The sequence below is a fragment of the Penicillium psychrosexuale genome, assembly GCF_028828465.1.
Source record: "Penicillium psychrosexuale strain IBT 29551 chromosome Unknown utg000001l, whole genome shotgun sequence".
Taxonomy (NCBI): Eukaryota; Fungi; Ascomycota; class Eurotiomycetes; order Eurotiales; family Aspergillaceae; genus Penicillium; species Penicillium psychrosexuale.
The window spans coordinates 292221-309704 of NW_026643186.1; the positions used below are offsets into that span (position 1 = coordinate 292221).

At 48.5% G+C, this 17484-nt stretch overlaps 8 protein-coding genes across 8 annotated transcripts; 4 read left to right on the forward strand and 4 right to left on the reverse strand.

Moving 5' to 3' along the window:
- Nucleotides 1-691: 691 nt before the first annotated feature.
- Nucleotides 692-2762, forward strand: N7518_000100 (WD40 repeat domain-containing protein; the record flags this gene model as incomplete). The annotated part of the gene is made up of 6 exons (XM_057181028.1): nt 692-1257; nt 1317-1411; nt 1472-1875; nt 1942-2422; nt 2472-2611; nt 2679-2762. 6 exons carry the CDS (start codon nt 692-694, stop codon nt 2760-2762), a joined length of 1770 nt encoding a protein of 589 aa, XP_057046378.1.
- A 1067-nt stretch (nt 2763-3829) lies between these two features.
- Nucleotides 3830-5194, reverse strand: N7518_000101 (ATP-dependent RNA helicase eIF4A; the record flags this gene model as incomplete). The annotated part of the gene is made up of 4 exons (XM_057181029.1): nt 3830-3849; nt 3903-4796; nt 4859-5113; nt 5164-5194. 4 exons carry the CDS (start codon nt 5192-5194, stop codon nt 3830-3832), a joined length of 1200 nt encoding a protein of 399 aa, XP_057046379.1.
- A 242-nt stretch (nt 5195-5436) lies between these two features.
- N7518_000102 (SF3a splicing factor complex subunit PRP9) lies at nt 5437-7003 on the forward strand (the record flags this gene model as incomplete). Its single annotated transcript, XM_057181030.1, has 2 exons — nt 5437-5526; nt 5582-7003. The coding sequence occupies 2 exons, from the start codon at nt 5437-5439 to the stop codon at nt 7001-7003; spliced, it is 1512 nt and encodes a 503-aa protein (XP_057046380.1).
- Nucleotides 7004-7590: 587 nt separating this feature from the next.
- Nucleotides 7591-8604, reverse strand: N7518_000103 (uncharacterized protein; the record flags this gene model as incomplete). The annotated part of the gene is made up of 1 exon (XM_057181031.1): nt 7591-8604. One exon carries the CDS (start codon nt 8602-8604, stop codon nt 7591-7593), a length of 1014 nt encoding a protein of 337 aa, XP_057046381.1.
- A 544-nt stretch (nt 8605-9148) lies between these two features.
- On the reverse strand, nt 9149-9614 carry N7518_000104 (uncharacterized protein; the record flags this gene model as incomplete). Its single annotated transcript, XM_057181032.1, is given in 2 exon segments — nt 9149-9233; nt 9253-9614. 2 exon segments carry the CDS (start codon nt 9612-9614, stop codon nt 9149-9151), a joined length of 447 nt encoding a protein of 148 aa, XP_057046382.1.
- Nucleotides 9615-10615: 1001 nt separating this feature from the next.
- On the forward strand, nt 10616-11194 carry N7518_000105 (Aminoglycoside phosphotransferase; the record flags this gene model as incomplete). The annotated part of the gene is given in 4 exon segments (XM_057181033.1): nt 10616-10624; nt 10636-10748; nt 10760-10788; nt 10809-11194. 4 exon segments carry the CDS (start codon nt 10616-10618, stop codon nt 11192-11194), a joined length of 537 nt encoding a protein of 178 aa, XP_057046383.1.
- A 293-nt stretch (nt 11195-11487) lies between these two features.
- On the forward strand, nt 11488-14708 carry N7518_000106 (ATP dependent DNA ligase domain protein; the record flags this gene model as incomplete). The annotated part of the gene is made up of 2 exons (XM_057181034.1): nt 11488-12638; nt 12689-14708. The coding sequence occupies 2 exons, from the start codon at nt 11488-11490 to the stop codon at nt 14706-14708; spliced, it is 3171 nt and encodes a 1056-aa protein (XP_057046384.1).
- Nucleotides 14709-14865: 157 nt separating this feature from the next.
- Nucleotides 14866-17146, reverse strand: N7518_000107 (anaphase promoting complex subunit CDC23; the record flags this gene model as incomplete). The annotated part of the gene is made up of 4 exons (XM_057181035.1): nt 14866-15977; nt 16032-16215; nt 16265-16985; nt 17046-17146. The coding sequence occupies 4 exons, from the start codon at nt 17144-17146 to the stop codon at nt 14866-14868; spliced, it is 2118 nt and encodes a 705-aa protein (XP_057046385.1).
- Nucleotides 17147-17484: the final 338 nt, after the last annotated feature.

A 17484-nucleotide genomic window follows, 5' to 3' on the forward strand; every position in this document is an offset into this window, starting at 1 on the left:
TAACATCCGACATTTGACATCTGATAACTTGACATTTCACATCAATATTCAGACTTTGCTTTCTCAGACTGGCAGTTCTCTCTTCCACCGATAAGCCCCAACCAGTTCCCAATCAAAGCGGAGAACATCACAACCGCGTGATTTCGCAAGATCTACAGCTCTTTGATCATTTGCTACATCTATGACTATTAGCCCGAGCTAGTGACCGTCCATTTGACCTTGTGACAGCTGCATCGCCCCTCCTCAACGGAGCTCCCGGCGATTACTTATCGGACAACCCGCCACCGCTTGAGGTCTGCTCACCTGGTTCTTTCAAAGAGCCAGGAGATTGGGCAGATCTAAAGATACTGTCGAACTGGCTCACAATTCATCACCGCATCATCCCTATATCACCTCCGACCACCCTGATCCTCCTTTACCCGTCAATACAGCTCCCGCCTCGGTAGGCAATACCGGTTCCCAAACGTCAGAGTTCCTGTCCGCCGCATCTCAACCACCCAGCTCATCTACCCCTCGGCCTAACCGTCGCCGCCGTCTTTCGAGCAGCCCGGATAACGTTGGTCCCTCATCGGCGGGGACCGGAAACCTTCCACAAATAGCACGTGATACTGTATCTCAGAATCACCCCAGTCATCGTCTTGGCCGACCGGACGACCGATCTCCTTCCCCCAAGCGCAGGCGCCTGGTAATCATGCGTCCCGACGGAACATCAACAGAAAATGGCTTCGTAGACGCCTCGAACGAATCACTTGCATCATCGAGGAAGGCTGGTTTGAACGGACAAGCGGCAACCAACGGGAGCTCTCACGCAAATGGCCCTAAAAGGCCATCCCAGTCTTCGACTTACTACGGCCATAACCGGGAGGAGGTGACGCGGATTTTGATACAGAGTCTATATGAGCTGGGTTATAATGAGTCGGCATCCCTGTTAAGCTCGGAGAGCGGCTATGAACTGGAGACGTCGGGGGTCGCAACGTTCCGAAGTGCGGTGTTGGGCGGAAGATGGCCGGAGGCCGAGAGAATCTTGATTCAGTCGTTTCGAAATGCCGGGTCACAACAGGTCGACAGGAAATCTTCACAAGAGGAGACCTTGGTATTAGCAGAGGAGGCCGATAAGAACGAGATGCTATTCTATCTCCGGCAACAGAAATTCCTCGAGATGCTAGAAGCGCGTGATCTAGCTGCAGCTCTCAACGTCCTTCGCCAAGAACTGACGCCCTTGAATTTTGATGTTGAACGTCTACACGCCCTATCAAGGTATTGCCGATCTATAGATATTTCTAGAACCCGATTTGCTTACCAGTTATTTTGGTTAGTCTTCTTATGTGCTCAACCGAAGTCTTACATACTCAAACTGGATGGGATGGCTCTGTTACCTCGTCTCGTGAACGACTGCTTGGCGAGTTGTCAAGTGAGTCTAATCTAATGCCCAATGTCTGTGGTGTAACCGGGGTGCTAATTTTAGCCGCAGAATCCATTTCTCCTTCTGTAATGATCCCGCAACACCGCCTGGCTATCTTACTAGATCACGTCAAGCGGACTCAAATCAACAACTGCTTTTATCACAATACCGCCGAGCCTCCGTCGCTCTACTCTGACCATATGTGCGACCGAAATGACTTCCCTTTAGATGTCATTGTGGACTTGACTCAGCACTCAGATGAAGTATGGTATTGCGAGTTTTCTCACGATGGATCTAAGCTGGTTACTGCGGGCAAGGACCATAACGTGCTGATCTACAACACAGCCGACTTCAGTGTTCTTCACAGACTTACGGAACACGAGGACGGAGTTGCGTTTGCCAGTTGGAGTCCAGATGACTCAAAACTAATTACTTGCTCGCAAGATAAGAAGGCACGCGTATGGAGCGTTGAGGTAATGATTCCTAAAATCTCATGTAAATCCATAATGATATACTAACTCGGGTTGTGCATGGTTTAGAGCGGTCGTTGTCTGCTCACCATCAACCACCACCGTCAACCGGTGACTGCAGCTGCCTGGGCACCAGATGGTGAATCTTTCGTGACAGCCTCTCTCGATGCCGAATCACAGCTCCGTCACTGGAGCATGCGGGGTCAGTCTCTATACACGTGGAAAGGCGGATTCCGTGTACAGGACTGTGCCATTAGCCCTGATGGACGACGCCTTGTCGCTGCCGACACAGAAGCGAAGATTCATGTGTACAACATGCTTACATACGAAGAAGACTACTGTCTCCCACTGCCGAGCAAACCGACCTCGGTTGCTATCAGTAAAGACTCGCGGCATGTGCTTATTAATCTGGCTGAGGGCGAGATCCAACTAGTTGACATGGAAACCACTGCACTTGTCCGACAGTTCAAGGGACAGAAGCAAGGTGAGTTCGTGATTCGCAGCACGTTCGGAGGAGCAGCCGAGAATTTTGTCGTCAGCGGAAGTGAAGGTGAGTACCTCAATATGTCATTTCTGGTATCGCTTCTAACTATCTCCAGACTCGAAAGTCTACATCTGGCACAAGGAAAATGGCAACATCGTAGAGACTCTGGAGGGACATATCTCCGGATGCGTGAACTCAATATCATGGAACCCAGCAGACCCGGGAATGTTCGCATCGGCAGGCGACGACAATGCAGTAAGGATGTAAGAATCCCTCTCATCCTCGTCTCACATTGAAGAGCACCGCTAACTCGAACTTCCAGCTGGTCTCGAGAGAGCAATCGATCCCGTCCAACAGGACCAGTGCAACGCAGCGGGTTACCCTCAAATGGCTTCACGCGGACTAGCGCATTGAGGACGACATCCACTTTCTGATATCCACATCGACAATGACTACCACGAAACCAGTTCTGTTCACGCTCGTTGCCTGTCTTTATTTAGTTTCCGCGATACCGTACCTGATTGAGGGAACATACCCGGAGCTTTGGATTGAAAGATGATAAACCTGCTGTTTCGCAATGTTTTCTTGTTCTTCATGAATTCTCTTCTGTGTTCTTCCCTCTCCCCTCATCAACTGCCCGTCATATCCTCATTCTGTCTTGCGCATATACATCGTTTGAATTCCCCTTTCACTCCTTATGCTGTTTACGCTCTGCAGCTAGCATCTATTTCTTTAATACAGGAAGCTGGCGTTGGTCCGTATCTTCTTTCTGGGTTCTGGGTTCTGGGTTCTGAGAAGTATATATGTTGTGTCCTTTTTTTGGTCCAGTTCTGAGTTGGGTTTTTCTTTGGGGGGGCTTGGCATGTTTTGCTCCAAATCTTTAAATCAAATCTACCATTCACACTATTTTCTAGTAGAGGTTCGCTCTAGTAGGAATTAACTAGCGTAAACATGGAGCAACAGAAGTTGACGCGTGGTAGGTATCTCACTGGTGAATTTAAGTCGCCAGACGAGAGACTTGGGGCCAAGAAGTAGAGGCACATTGTACGAAAGTAAAACAAATCCATCATTCATGATTCCTATGTCAAAAAGTAATAAAAGAAGAAACTCCGAAGTCAAAAAAAGTCCCTGCTACTTAGGCCGAGGCCCGAAATTTTAGAAATAAGCAAAATCGTAAACACCTCCTGGGGTGTGCGAATCGGTTGGCATTCTTGAAAACTACCTCGGATTGTTAGTTTTGTTGAGTGAATGGTAGCAAGTTCCAAATTCGACTTACTGAAATATGTTATTATCCCTTTCCTCCACGCTAGAGCTGGCCTTGTATTTTCCTCAAACCATTTGTGCCGGATTCCGAGTCATATTCAATCAACGATACAAGCGCACTCTATTTGCAGAAGACCCCAGAAGGAATGAAGCCAAGTCGCTTTTTGGCGTAGGAAAAGATGTTACAATCACAATATCAGACAGTGGGGATTATGAAAGCAAGTCCGCAACTGCAATAACATTGTTAGCATAGCAATAGAAATATTATAGCTGCGTGGCTTACCATTCATTGGCATCTCATCAATTTGAGTCGAGTAGTACAACTCGATGTCGCGAAGAATGCGGACATCATCGGTGGTGACAAAGTTGATGGCCACACCCTTGCGGCCGAATCGTCCAGATCGACCGATACGGTGAATGTAGTTCTCACGGTTGGTAGGCAGATCGTAGTTGATAACAAGAGAGACTTGTTGGACATCGATACCACGGGCCCAGACATCAGTAGAAATGAGGACACGGGAATTACCCTGACGGAAGTCTTGCATAATACTATCACGCTCTTTCTGAGGCATCTCGCCGTGCATACTAGAGACGGTGAAATTGGCCTCACGCATCTTGTCGGCAAGCCAGTCGACCTTTCGGCGAGTGTTGCAGAAGATAACGGCCTGGGTGATAGTCAAGGTGTCGTACAGATCGCAAAGTGTGTCGAACTTCCATTCCTCTTTCTCGACGGCGATGAAGTATTGCTTGATGCCCTCTAGTGTCAACTCGTCACGCTTGACCAGGACACGGACGGGGTCAGTCATGAACTTGGTGGTCATGTCCAAGACATCGTATGGGAGGGTGGCTGAGACCACGACGACCTGCGTCGCGGGGGGCAGGTAACGGTAAACATCGTAAATCTGCTCACGGAAACCGCGATTAAGGAGCTCGTCGGCCTCATCGAGAACGAGCATCTTGATATGACGTGTGCGCAGGTTTCGGCGACGAATCATATCGGCTACACGACCAGGAGTTCCTGAGACAACGTGTTGGCCGTACTCGAGTTTGCGGATATCTTCGCCAACATTGGTTCCTCCGATACAAGCGTGACACTGAACGTTCATGTAATCACCAAGGGCCATAATGACGGATTGAATTTGGGTTGCGAGTTCACGAGTCGGGGACAGGACCAGAGCTGTTACAAACCGGATCGTGGTTAGGACTGGTTCTGATCATATTGGACAGAGTGGTACATACCTTGGGTCTCGCGCACAACAGTATCAATGATCTGCAGGGTACTGATCGCGAATGTGGCAGTTTTACCAGTACCGGACTGGGCCTGGGCAATCGTGTCGCGACCTTTGCAGATTTGAACAATCGCACGGGATTGCACAGCCGAAGGCGATTCGTATCCATAAGCGTACACTCCACGAAGCAGGCTTTCCTTCAAATGCATGTCCTCGAAGGTCGGCGCGACCGTCACTTCCTTGGAGGTGTTGAATTCCATGCGCTCTAGTTGCTGTTAGCATGCTTCATGTTGTCCCAATGTTAGAACCACATACCCTCGGCGCGTCTGTCGATTCCGTCCGCCATGATGTAAGTGTGAGTATTTCAACGGCAGATAATAAATGATATCGGAATTCACGAAGAGTGAAGCCTTACGTGAGTGAGGTCAACTGGCCTAACTTTTCGCGGTGGAAAGGTTCGAGTCACATGACCTTCCCGCAAGTTGGAGCTGCCAAATGTCAACGTCTTTTGCGATCGCCACGCAACTTTGTCAACACACTTTGCGCGCCGATAAAAAGCTTTTCTTACGCAGCAGTCATATTGAAAATATGTTGCTCGAAGATCAAAGGTTCATCCACGAGGATCTAGAGCGGCTAGAACAGGCTATCGCTGATCGCGTGGCGGAAGAGCCCCGAAATGTGAGTATACCGCCCAAAATTGTCAGTCACACTTTCTCATATACCGATTAATCAGGCTCGAGGCCACTTGGCTCGCGACCATGAAGTCTCCCAGTTCCTAGACAGAATTGAGAGTCAGTCCCAGCGACTCTTAGAGATCTACCGGGACGCCGATGGATTGCGGCAGAAGGAAGTGCAGTCTATCTCGACAGGCGATCAATTCGAGGAGTTTTACAAGCAGCTGGGGGAAATTAAAGAACACCACAAGCGCTACCCGAACGAACCAACCGAGAACCTCGAGCAAGCATATAATCGCCGTCAGACCGGCGAAGGAGAGGCTCCCCGCACCGCAATCGATAATATGTTCACTGGCGAAGAAGGCTTTGGACAGTATCTGGATCTCACAACTATTCACGAAGATTACCTGAATCTTCCCGGGGTTAAGCGCTTGTCATACGTCCAATACCTCGATATCTTCGACTGCTTCACATCCCCCGTTTTGCCAATTAAGCGGAAAGACAAGCTCTCTGATCGTTATTTCAACTATGTTGGCGAGCTTGCTAGCTATCTGGAAAGTTTCATCAAGAGAGTTCAGCCACTGCAACCCTTGAACGAGCTTTTCGCCAGCTTCGACCAGGAATTCGAAAAACAATGGGCTGCGAAGGAGGTTCCCGGCTGGACAGATGAAAAGTCTGCGAATGGTGCGTCTGGCCCAGCTACCGAAGGGACCGGTGAGGGTATTTGGTGCGCAGATTGCGAGAAGGAATTTAAGAATGAGAACGTCCTCCGGAGCCACTTGACCGGCAAGAAACATATTCGGGCGGCAGAAGCCCGCAAAGCAGCAGGCGCATCCAACGAGAAACCATCAGCATCTCAAGGCACATCTTCGGCCCATAGCCTCAAGGAGCGCGAAGTTGCACGACGCGAACACCAAGTTCGATCCTTGGCGAATGTTCTGCGCGAGCAGCGACAAGCGACACGAATCAATGTTGAGCGCCGACAGGGTATGACTGAACGTGAACGCCAAATGGAATGGGAAGCTGTGCAGGCTGGGCTCGATCACACAGGTCCCGAGCCTCGTGCCGGCGAAGAATCAGATGAAGAGGACGAGGAGGTTATCTACAACCCATTGAAATTGCCACTGGCATGGGATGGAAAACCTATTCCGTTCTGGCTCTACAAGCTCCATGGCCTCGGTGTCGAATATCAGTGCGAGATTTGCGGAAACTACACCTACATGGGTCGACGAGCATTCGACAAACACTTCTCTGAAAACCTCCACGTCCACGGATTGAAGTGTCTCGGCATTACCTCCAACACCAATCTCTTCCGTGAGATCACCAGTATCAATGAGGCTATGGCGCTTTGGGATCAGCTCGAAAAGGATCGGAAGAAGGATAGAGATTCACGGGATAATGTCGTTCAGATGGAGGATGCAGAGGGTAACGTTATGCCCGAAAGGATCTACTTGGATTTGCAAAAGCAGGGTATTCTCTAAAGGGAGAGGGCTTCATGTTCCTCCTTTTTTGTTCCACAATGGCGTCCTTGATTTCATACAAATGGCTCGGTGTTCGGCGAATGCATAGTCTTCAACCCCATTTTCAGGTTTGAATTAGCTCACGGGCTCCTGTTATCTCATTCTACCACAAACTTACTGTTATGAATAAAACATCCAATTTTTTATTACAACTGCATTCTCCAGCCGCTAGTGCTATAGTGAATTTAGACTGCCAGCTGTGCCTTTGAATTGGCTCTTGAAGATCTAACCTTTACATCCTCCGTACCTTTCACTCGATTAAAATAGCAGATGGCAACCGGCCGTAGGTAAGGCCTCTTTAGTTCCTCGATTTACCTTCCATGCTACACCTAGTAAGCAACTTTCAAGATCAAGCGTGAGATGATCCAATCTCCCAGTTACAATCCTTGAATTTGATATCCAGAAACTGGGGTCTAAAGCCCTTGTGTTCACAAATGATGGGAAAGCCATACATACCATATCATCAACTCTCGGCTCTACACGTTAATGACATGCCACTGCATATTGCTTTACTAACTGTATCGTCAAGCTTCCATCCAGATACCAAGCTAATACGATAGCCCCCGAAGGTAACCATCTAGATAGCGCTCGGATTGTTCGTCTTTCAACCTGAGAAGCCGCTCCACGCCGTACCGTAACATCCCGATCGCCTTCTGTGACTCCAGTTGCTCTTTTGTCATTCCCCCAAGTCCCTGGGTAGCAAGACTAGCCAGAGCCCGATCGTAAAACGCCGTCTCGAGTTCCTGGCGATCCTCCGTGTCATGCCAGCCACTTGGCGTCATGAACCCAAAGAGATTATCCATAAAATGGAAATTTGACCCAACTGGGAGGTATAAAGCACCATCCCAGTCGAGTACAGCTCGAACCCGACCCGTGGACTCTTCGATGAGGTAATTGAATGGAGCGAGATCCTGGTGGGTAAGGGCGATAGGGAGGACGGCGAGATCCTGTAGCTGTGGTAGGAGTTCGCTGATACAAGTAGAAATCCTGTTTCTAAGACTTGTATTTTGGAAAACGTGGTTATTGACCGTATGACGGATTTCATCAAGAGTAGAGGTAAGGTCTGATACGGTAGTGTCGGATATAGTAGTGTTCGCTCTGGCTCCCCGAGTAACCAGGTCTGCGAGGTCCATAACAGTCACCATCTTCTGCTGGAGCGGTATATCAAAGTCCCGAGAAGATAACAAGACATTGATATACGGTATCCCTTCTGCAAGAGGCGATATATATACAAACAGCTCTTCGTACATGCCCTGGTATGTTACCAAGGGTACAATAGGTCCATGAATGCGGCTGGCTTCGGTGACTCCGAAGAGGTCTTGCTTTTCGCTTCGAAACTGGACGGCCTTGTGCTGGTTGGCGTGTGTGGAGTGAGTATGTAATATAGTAGTATAGCTCATGCTTCCCTGGAAAGCGCTGGGTTGAACGTCTACCTTGCCGGTAGTGTTGGGAAGAAATATCGGGGCAATATGGTGTAAGACAAATTGATCACACGATATCTGGGAGAGGTTTGGTAGTGGCTCGAAGAATTGTGCCACGACGAGACTCTGGTAATCGTCCATTGTAAGAGCGTGTATAATTGTGGTTTAAGGGAGGCATATTGCCCGCATCGGAAGAGGGAAATAGGTTTCAAGTTGAGACTGGCCAGAATAATTTGTCATCTGACGATTTATCTCACAAATTACAAGGGTCCCAGTCTAACTGCAGAGTTTACCTGCAGTATGTGTTGTAATATAACTATTTCCCACATCTGAAGGGACATCTAAAAAGACTACAAACCCAAGGGTGAGCCAGGTCACAATTTACTACAGGAAGCTGTTTCTTGATCGTCGTGCTCCAATAACCTGTCTAGATCCCTTTCTCGGGGAACCTTTGCCATCTCGTCTCCTCCGACCAGCCGAAATCCCAATAAAGATTGTTCTCCCACAGAGGATAGTAAGCCTTTTATCGTAGGGGTCTGGTGTGTATCAAGCGATAGCTTGGAGAGAGGGAAAATCAAAAACAACCACAGAGGTTGATATAAGGCCTTTAGCTAATAATAGCTTCCGGTCACGAGAGGATATCTGACTTGACTGGGATACTTCGTGAGGATCGCTTCTCTAGCCTCTATAATTTGAGAGAGATCCACGACGAGGCCCGATCTTCGAAAGAGGGTAATTTGATCGTCCGTCCAATACCTGCAGCCCCGGCCCTGGGAATCGAACTCATACCGATGGCGATTGTGCTGTAGGAGCAAGTCGATGAAATCCTTCACTTTGGTACCAGTCCGAACTTGAATTTTCACAGCCTTTTCTGCAAGTTCCGAGTAGATGTATGATAAAAGGCTAATAAGCATAAAGGCCTTCAATCCACCCGGCATCTTGATGGCAGGAACGTTATAAGATGGCGTAGCATCAATACACACTGACCTACCATCGCCAACACCTAGGTACAGGCACCAGTGGTTGCCTCCCTCGGAAAGTGGCTGATGGCCAACAGCGTAGAGAAATAGCACAGTGCTATTCAGCATGTCTTCCTTTTCAGCCGAGGGGATAAATCGCACAGGTTGGAAAGAGGGCACTTGGTTATACATTCTAGAGAAAGGAGGTTCGCTACAATATCATCTGTGATTAGCTTCGATCTGACCAGACTAAGGACTTATTCTCACAGGAGATAGAGAGTGGGCACAAGTTTGTAGGGCGAGTTGAGGGGAAAGAGGAAAGCTGTGCTCTCTGGACTGATTCATGGCTGGGTACTAGTGCTAGCTGCCTATTATACGTACATCCATGTAGGTACCCAAGCATATTGCTCATCTAATAAGATAACAAGGTTATTGGTCTATACACGATAGCAAGCGGAGAAAGTGAGCGGTAAATAGTAGAGCAAAGGGAGCAAGATAGTAGGGACTAAAATGTGGATTCATCTAAATTCTTGAATAGATTCTACATACCTAACACGACGATGTTTGTATAGTTATTCACTAGGATGTGCTCACGTGGGTACGGAGCCCATGCAGCTTCCCACTCTTCACATCTTCACATCTTCAGGTCATATTTCTCATTTATCAATATGTTCTAACCTCGTTGTTATATATCTTGTGGTTCTGTTTTCTTCTACAAGTAGCCCAATATCCCCTATGCCGATCTCGTGTTTGTTCTAGGCGTCTACCCCGCTTGGTGATAAAATGGACTTGTTACCCCCTGACATATATGAAGTGGGAGAATCTGTCTCCCTACACGCTTATTCTAAGCTAACAAAATGTTTCTCTTAGCCTGTCGGCGGAAAAGGCCCAGAACCTGAAAAATACCCCCTCGATGGCGTTGACGTTTCCCTTGTTTCAGATGAAACCCTGACCCAACTCTTCAACACAGCACCGATTCTTCATAACTACCAAGGGACACGGATTGTGCGCTTGTCACGAACATTGATTATTAAAGGAGGGATAAACTCACGACCAGGTGAGGCCAATATCCTTGACCTCATTGCCAAGGCTGGGGAGAGGGGAGAAATACCATCAATCCCAGTGCCCAAAGTCCATCGAGTGTTGAATATTCAACGAAGGTTGTCTTCTTCGGGGCTAGATGCCTGATAGTCATGGACTTTGTGAGCGGTAGAACAGTCGAGGATTGCTGGAAGACCTAACTCAAATTGAACGCAAGGACGTCGTCTCTAAAGTTGCTGCAATCATCAACAATCTACACCTTATCCCCCTACCCAAAGAACAAGAGTAACTACCAGGCCCAGTAAGGCTGCCCAACCTGTTTCGTGTGTGGTTGCCATTTTCCAGACGCGGGTGCTGGCCCATTCAGCTCGACAGAGCAACTACAGGCCTGGTTCAATCGGCGACTTGAGATCACCCAACAACTTCATCGCGCACCACCTGATGCTACACCGTTTGTTTTCAACAAGTTAACTCTCACCCACTATGATATAGCACCCCGCAACTTGATCCTGGATTCCGAGGGCAAAGTCTGGCTGATTGACTGGGGAGATGCTGGGATATATCCAGAAGGGCTTGAGTTTGCGGCACTGAATACACGGAGAGATGAGTCTTCAGAGTTAACTGAGATGCTCTCTGAAATGATCCCTAGATGTGAAGAGCTATCGCACCAAATGCTCCTCATCGCATTTGCTTTGACTACGGGACAATGGATCGATTCGAGGCTTTTTTAACTGTTCGCTAGTTGATATCAAATATTTTGGCCTTCTATTTCGGGAAGATCACGCACTTGGATACTCTAAATACCCTCAAAATCACAAGGACTCACCTATTTCTCCATTTTCTCCATATAATGGGGCTAATGTGGTCACGTGCTCACGTGTCATCTTCTTTCCTCTTTTCGCGTTCGGACGGCGCGGCCAAAGTCTCGACCTCGGGAGTCGCGAGTTTTGACCTCCTTGACTGTACCTCAAATTATTCCACGGTTTTATGCAGAGTTATTAGGTAACTCGCGTGGATATGGGTCATGGGCTTCAAATTCACCCTCTTGTGTGATCTGCTGTCCAACCTAGACAATAGCAAAACGGCCAAGGCATCCACGGCGGCCAGGAACCAGAATCCTGACACTAAAACAGTCGCCCAGTGGTTCGCTCGACACGAACGGACCATCCATGATGCCAAAACAGACAGGGTGGCGTTGCTTTCCTGCATGTTCCCCGAAAAACGAACGGACCGGGTATACTGGTTGCAAGCAATGCAGCTATCAAGAGTCATCGGGCGCTGCTTAGGCTTGGGATCGTCGAGACTTTCTGAACTGAATCGATGGCAAAGTCCTGGTGGTTTTGATCTCGGAGCATGTGTTGAAACTGTCATGCGGCAAGCCGAGAATTACATCCCGGCGGGCCAGGAGTTATCGGTAGAAGAAATCGATCGCGCCATGGTGAGAATTGCATCGCGTTGCCGCTTCTCTGGCCCTCAAGTTCGCCGGACCCGTACAGCTGTGGACGTTGAAGAAACTCTATCAAAACTGTATCGTCGATTGAGTAGCCGGGACGCGAAATGGCTCACTCGCATGATTCTCAAAAGCTACTCCCCGGTCGTTTTTCCACAAAATTATACTCTGAAGAAATTCCACTTTCTTCTTCCGCAATTACTCCAGCTTCAGAACTCTTTCGAAGGGGCGTTGGAGATACTTGCCTCGGACCCAATAAACAATTTCCCTCCAAACCCGGATCCCCAAACAGCCAGAAGTCTGAACGAAATTGCCCTACAGCATATGCGCCCTCGTCCTGGTATCAAGGTTGGACGACCTGATTATTACAAAGCTCGGAGTATCAAACATTGTCACCAAATGGTCAACGGTCGTCGAATGAGCATCGAACGGAAATACGATGGTGAATACTGTCAGATCCACGTCGAACTCTCTAACAAATATACGCCCATTCAGATTTTCTCGAAAAGTGGCAAGGATTCGACCGCAGATAAAGATAAGATCATACCTGTGATAGAAGAATCGCTCCGCACTGGATTGCCTGGCTGCGAATTTACGTCTCGCTGTATTGTTGAGGGAGAACTGCTTGTGTGGAATGACCAGAGTGGTCAAGTGATGGATTTCAACAAAATTCGGAGGTTTATTCCAAGATCTGGCACCATGATTGGCGTTGATAATGATTCTCCGTAAATCACCATTTCTATAAAATGATAGGTCTTTTTGCTGATTGATACAGGCCACAACCGTACGAGCACTTGATGATCATGTTCTTTGACATTCTTCTCCTCGATGACGACGTATGCCTTGCCAAGCCCCATCGGGAAAGACGACTGCTCTTACAGAAAGTGGTGAAGACCATCCCGGGCCGAGCGGATCTCGCCTATCAGGAAGTTCTGGACTTCAACCGAGCTGATAGCTACCATCGGCTCGAAAAGAGTTTTGAGAAAGCAATCGCTAAACGTTGGGAAGGGTATGTCTTGAAGGCTTCCGACGAGCCTTATTTTCCGATATACTCTACTGGTGTAGACCATATGTTTGGCCGATGGATCAAACTCAAGAAAGATTATATACCTGGTCTTGGAGACACATTAGACCTTGCGTTGATCGGAGCTAGCTACAACGCGCGAGATGCTTCTGATCTGCGACAAATCAAAGGGCTGAAATGGACACACTTTTTTGTTGGCTGTCTTCTGAATCCAGATCGGGTCAAAGAGGGCGATGCTTTGCCGCATTTTCAAATCGTCGATGTGATTAACCGACATAGCATGAGCATTCAGACCATGCAAACTCTTAATCAAATCGGCGAGTTTTATGCACGTGAACCTGAAACGTTCGAAGGCTTTCATATTGATTACGGGCACGAAGCTCTCCCCACTGCAACCAAATTGTTCAAGTACCCGTTCATCGTCGAGATGCTGGGCAGTGGGTTTGAAAAACCGTCTGGTGCGAGATACTCCACACTTCGATTTCCTCGGATTTTGAAGATACACTCGGACCGAACGCTGGCGGACTGTACTTCTTTCTATGAACTGCAGCTGTCAGCAGAACATGCCCGGGCTGTGCCTGCAGATGAACTGGAGGAACGTGAAAGATGGTCCAAACGCCTTAAGGTTGGGGGTCAACCTGATCAATATATTGTGCGATCTCGAAGCCCAGAAGCGACTTGTTCAGACACCGACGATGAGACAAATCCCCCGTCATCCCAGGCTCACCAAGCCGTCACTACTTCTGGAGAAAGCCTTATGGACGCGAGTCCATTGATAGAAGGGCTGGTTGAAGATTCAATGATAAAAGACAGCCATGATCATCCACTGTCCCCTCTAGTCTATATCGATGAGACGACACTTCCCACGGAAGAGGAGAACTCTGTTCTTGAGAGCATTATACTCGTGGACAATGAAAATCTATCATCTCGTCAACATCGTAGCCAGAAGGATGGAAAGATCGCATGGCAGGAATCTTCGAGCTTTTCACGTCCCATATGGGCAACCAAATTCATTTCTGCACGCAAAGAACACTCTCAAAAATTATACGGGGCGCAGGAACCCCTTTCGGGCAAGATTTTGGTGCCTACATCGCCCAAGCAGAAACGCAAGATGCCACCCCAATCTCCTTTAACAACTATCCCCATATGGACGCCGGGAACATCACTGGGAAGTTTTACACTCCCGCAGATGTATGAAAAGCCCAGCAATGATCGCGATTTGGATGAATTTGTTCGGTGTCTCTGCTCTGATGAATCTGCTTCTTCCCTTCAAAAGTCCAACCCTTATACCGCATCGCAGGGGTCCAGGTTTGGCATAGTCCTGTTTGATCCCATAGCAACTCAACTGGGGAAAGAGATGCACCGTCTTGCCAAGACTCTTTCCATTTTCGTTGATACTGGAGTATGTCCACTGCCCTCCATGGGAAGCATATTCTTTCTGGGCTCGAACATGTTGGAATGTGATCTACGCCCAGATGACCTTCGTTTCTGCCTGCGTGATACGTGGACAGATATTGGACGCGATTATTTCTACGGCTGTCTCTCATGGAGTCTCAGCAAGCGTTCTGAAGATATATCCACCGGAAGAGGGGACTTCCGCTCTGAATCGGATCGCTATTGTTATGATATGACAGAGACAACAGAGCCTCCGGTCTCGGCGGTCTCTGGACCAAGGACGCCATGGATTGAGATGAGCTTCGATGAAACAGCTATTGCTGTGTTGGGCGAGTATATCTCAATTGAACCTCTAGCTCATATCTTATATAATTAATACCCCTTTTCTTTCTACGAATGACAATTATACCACACTTGAAGGCTATTCATACAGAGACAGACTTTGCTTCTAGCTATTATTCATAAAGACCTGTCAAATCCATGGCTGGTTCGCTGTCATGATAATCCATACATATCTCATTCAATCAATGTGATTAGGTCGCATCCTCCCTTCTCGCCCGTACGTCCCTCATCAACGCCTTGGCCTCCTCCACTTCAATTCCATCCTGGCACAACTCGCTCGCTAGCTGGTCTGCACGGTCAAGATCACCGTTCCGTGACGCATATTGTGCCAACCACAACCGTGCCTTGGACGTAGTTGTTGTAACGCCGGTGCCGTTCCAGGTATCACTGACAATGGAGTCATCGTTCTGCATAGCGAGTGATTCAGCCTTCGCGCGAGGCTTCCAATTACGGCGATGTCGTTGCGACTGATCAGTGTCTTCGTCTCCTGAATGCTCAATCTCGGCATCGCTTTGAATGCCATGCTCCGAGACAGAGGTGTCGTCATCGTCTGCGTTTTCATTGACAGGAGCGCCGGACTCCTGCTGAAGAGTGAGTTCCATGTATGCAGCGGCCTCCTCTTCGTCACCGAGACGCTCGTACAGTGTCGCGATTTGGTGCAGGGTTTCTGGGTCAAGGATCTTGCGACTCCCAGAGCCAGGGCTTGCGCTAGTGGCCGATTGCCCGCCATCATCTGGCTGTAATGATCCAGCCACTAATGCACGCTTCAGAGCTTGAATACTCTGTTCCACTCGGCCCATCTTTGCGTAGCACGATCCGACTGCTTGCCACATCTTTGGATCGTACGGACGTAATGCTGCAGCGCGCTGGTAGTAAAACAGGGCGTAGAAAGACATATCTAAGACTTCATAGGCCTGTCCTAGACCGTACCAGGCGCGGTAATCCTTGCGATTGACATCGACGGCTCGACGGTATGACTCAATGGCGGTGTGAGTATTCTTCATCTCGATGTATTCATGTCCCATGAGGGTCCAGGCAGATAAGAAGTTCCGGTCAAGGGTGAGTGCACGCCGGAAGTACATTACTGCCTTCTCATGCTCGGATTTCAAGGAATAGTAGTTACCCACGACACAGCAGGTTTCTGGGCGGAATTTGTCGGTGGCCGTTGCAACCTGAGCGACGAACGCAAGTTGAGGTCGCTGGTCCATCACGTAAAGGATGTTCGAATAGTGATCTAGACTGTCTAAGCGGTGAGGTGATGTGGCAAGAATGCCTTCAAAGATATGAGATGCTTCTTCGAAGTCTGAATGATATTAGATCACGGAGTAATCGCGTGTTGCAGAGCCGGGGTAGTTACCTTTCGAGTGATATAGCAACAATGCGTGCTGTGTTTTGAGGAATGCGCTTTCTGGGAACATTGACTGTAGCTCGGAGAGCGACCGATATGTATCTTCTGTGGCCTGGTACAGCTCTTGGCTGCAGTAGACGTAGAATATTAAGCTCATGACGTTTTGCGGCAGAAGTTCGAGGATTTGTTTCAACTGTTGAAATTAGTACAGACGGAAGGAAATCTCAATGGGAATAACTTACGTCTTCCGTGCTGCCCAAGAGGTCGTTCAGTTCCTGCCAAGCACCCCAATGGTATGGGTTTTGATGCACACAGCGGATCAGCCATTTCTTCGCCAGCTCCTCATTGCGTCCTTTTGACAAGACAACAGCATAGAGATACTCCAACCATCCCTGCCCCCGGTCATCCAAACCCTGTGCGGTTCGTTCCGATAACCACCCATCTAAGCCCCTAGCGAGACCTGACAACTCTCTATTGACCGCCATCCCACCATCTGCTGGACCTAATACCATCTCAGTTTCCTCTTCCTTGCGCTTCTCTCCTGCTAAATACTTCGCGTATAGGGCGAGGAAGAGCGATTTCTGACTGAGTTCTGGATATGGATTTTGCTGTATTTGGGTCTTTTGGGTCTTTGAGCTTTGAAACGGCGAAGCTTTGTCCTTGCCCTTGTGTGAAGTCCGCGATGGCCTCGGCTTGGAGTTGGGGGAGGTAATTGACAAAGGAACTGGTGGTGTGGTCGGAGGGAGGAATACGGCCGCACATCGGTCATATTCACGAGTATCGAAATAAGATTTGGCCAGCAGGTATTTGTAGGACTCTTGCGTTTCAAGGGCAGCTTCTACTGGGTCGCGCACTTTGAGATAAGGGTTTGTTGCTGGCGAAGGGTCTGAAATATCCATCGGTGACTCGAGGTCAGTGTCTTCGTGATCTAAAGGCCGGAGGGAATCAAGCATTTCAGCGGCCCTGAGTCCATGAACATCATTAGCACGTCAGGCCTGTTCGAATGAAGCTTATTAGTGTTACCATTTTGATGATTGATAAAGGCATCGCTCAGAGCACTTGATTGCAGCATTTTCCAGCTGGTACATGAGCTCTCGGATTCCATCATCCGTAGGTTCTTCCATGACGGGCGTCTTCGTCGCAGGTAGGCGGAGGTGTTCCGGGGGAAACGTTCAAAGACAGTCTTGTAGCGCCGATGGAGCTTTCAGTTTATCAAACCGTTTTGCGACAATTCAATCTCATCCTTATTTTGGAAGAAAGCCCACCACGTAGCGGTTCAATCCTTACTTTCAAATGTCCGGTGTAAATAAATGGTCTTGGCCCTCGTCGCGTTCTTGATACAGGTGAGACAGCAACTCGCGTAACCGGAAAGAACGCGAATAAGAGTATCAAGAGTCCTGGAAAAGCTATGAATGCTTGTAGATTCTAAAACAACGCGAAGATCGTTCAATGGCCTTGAAGA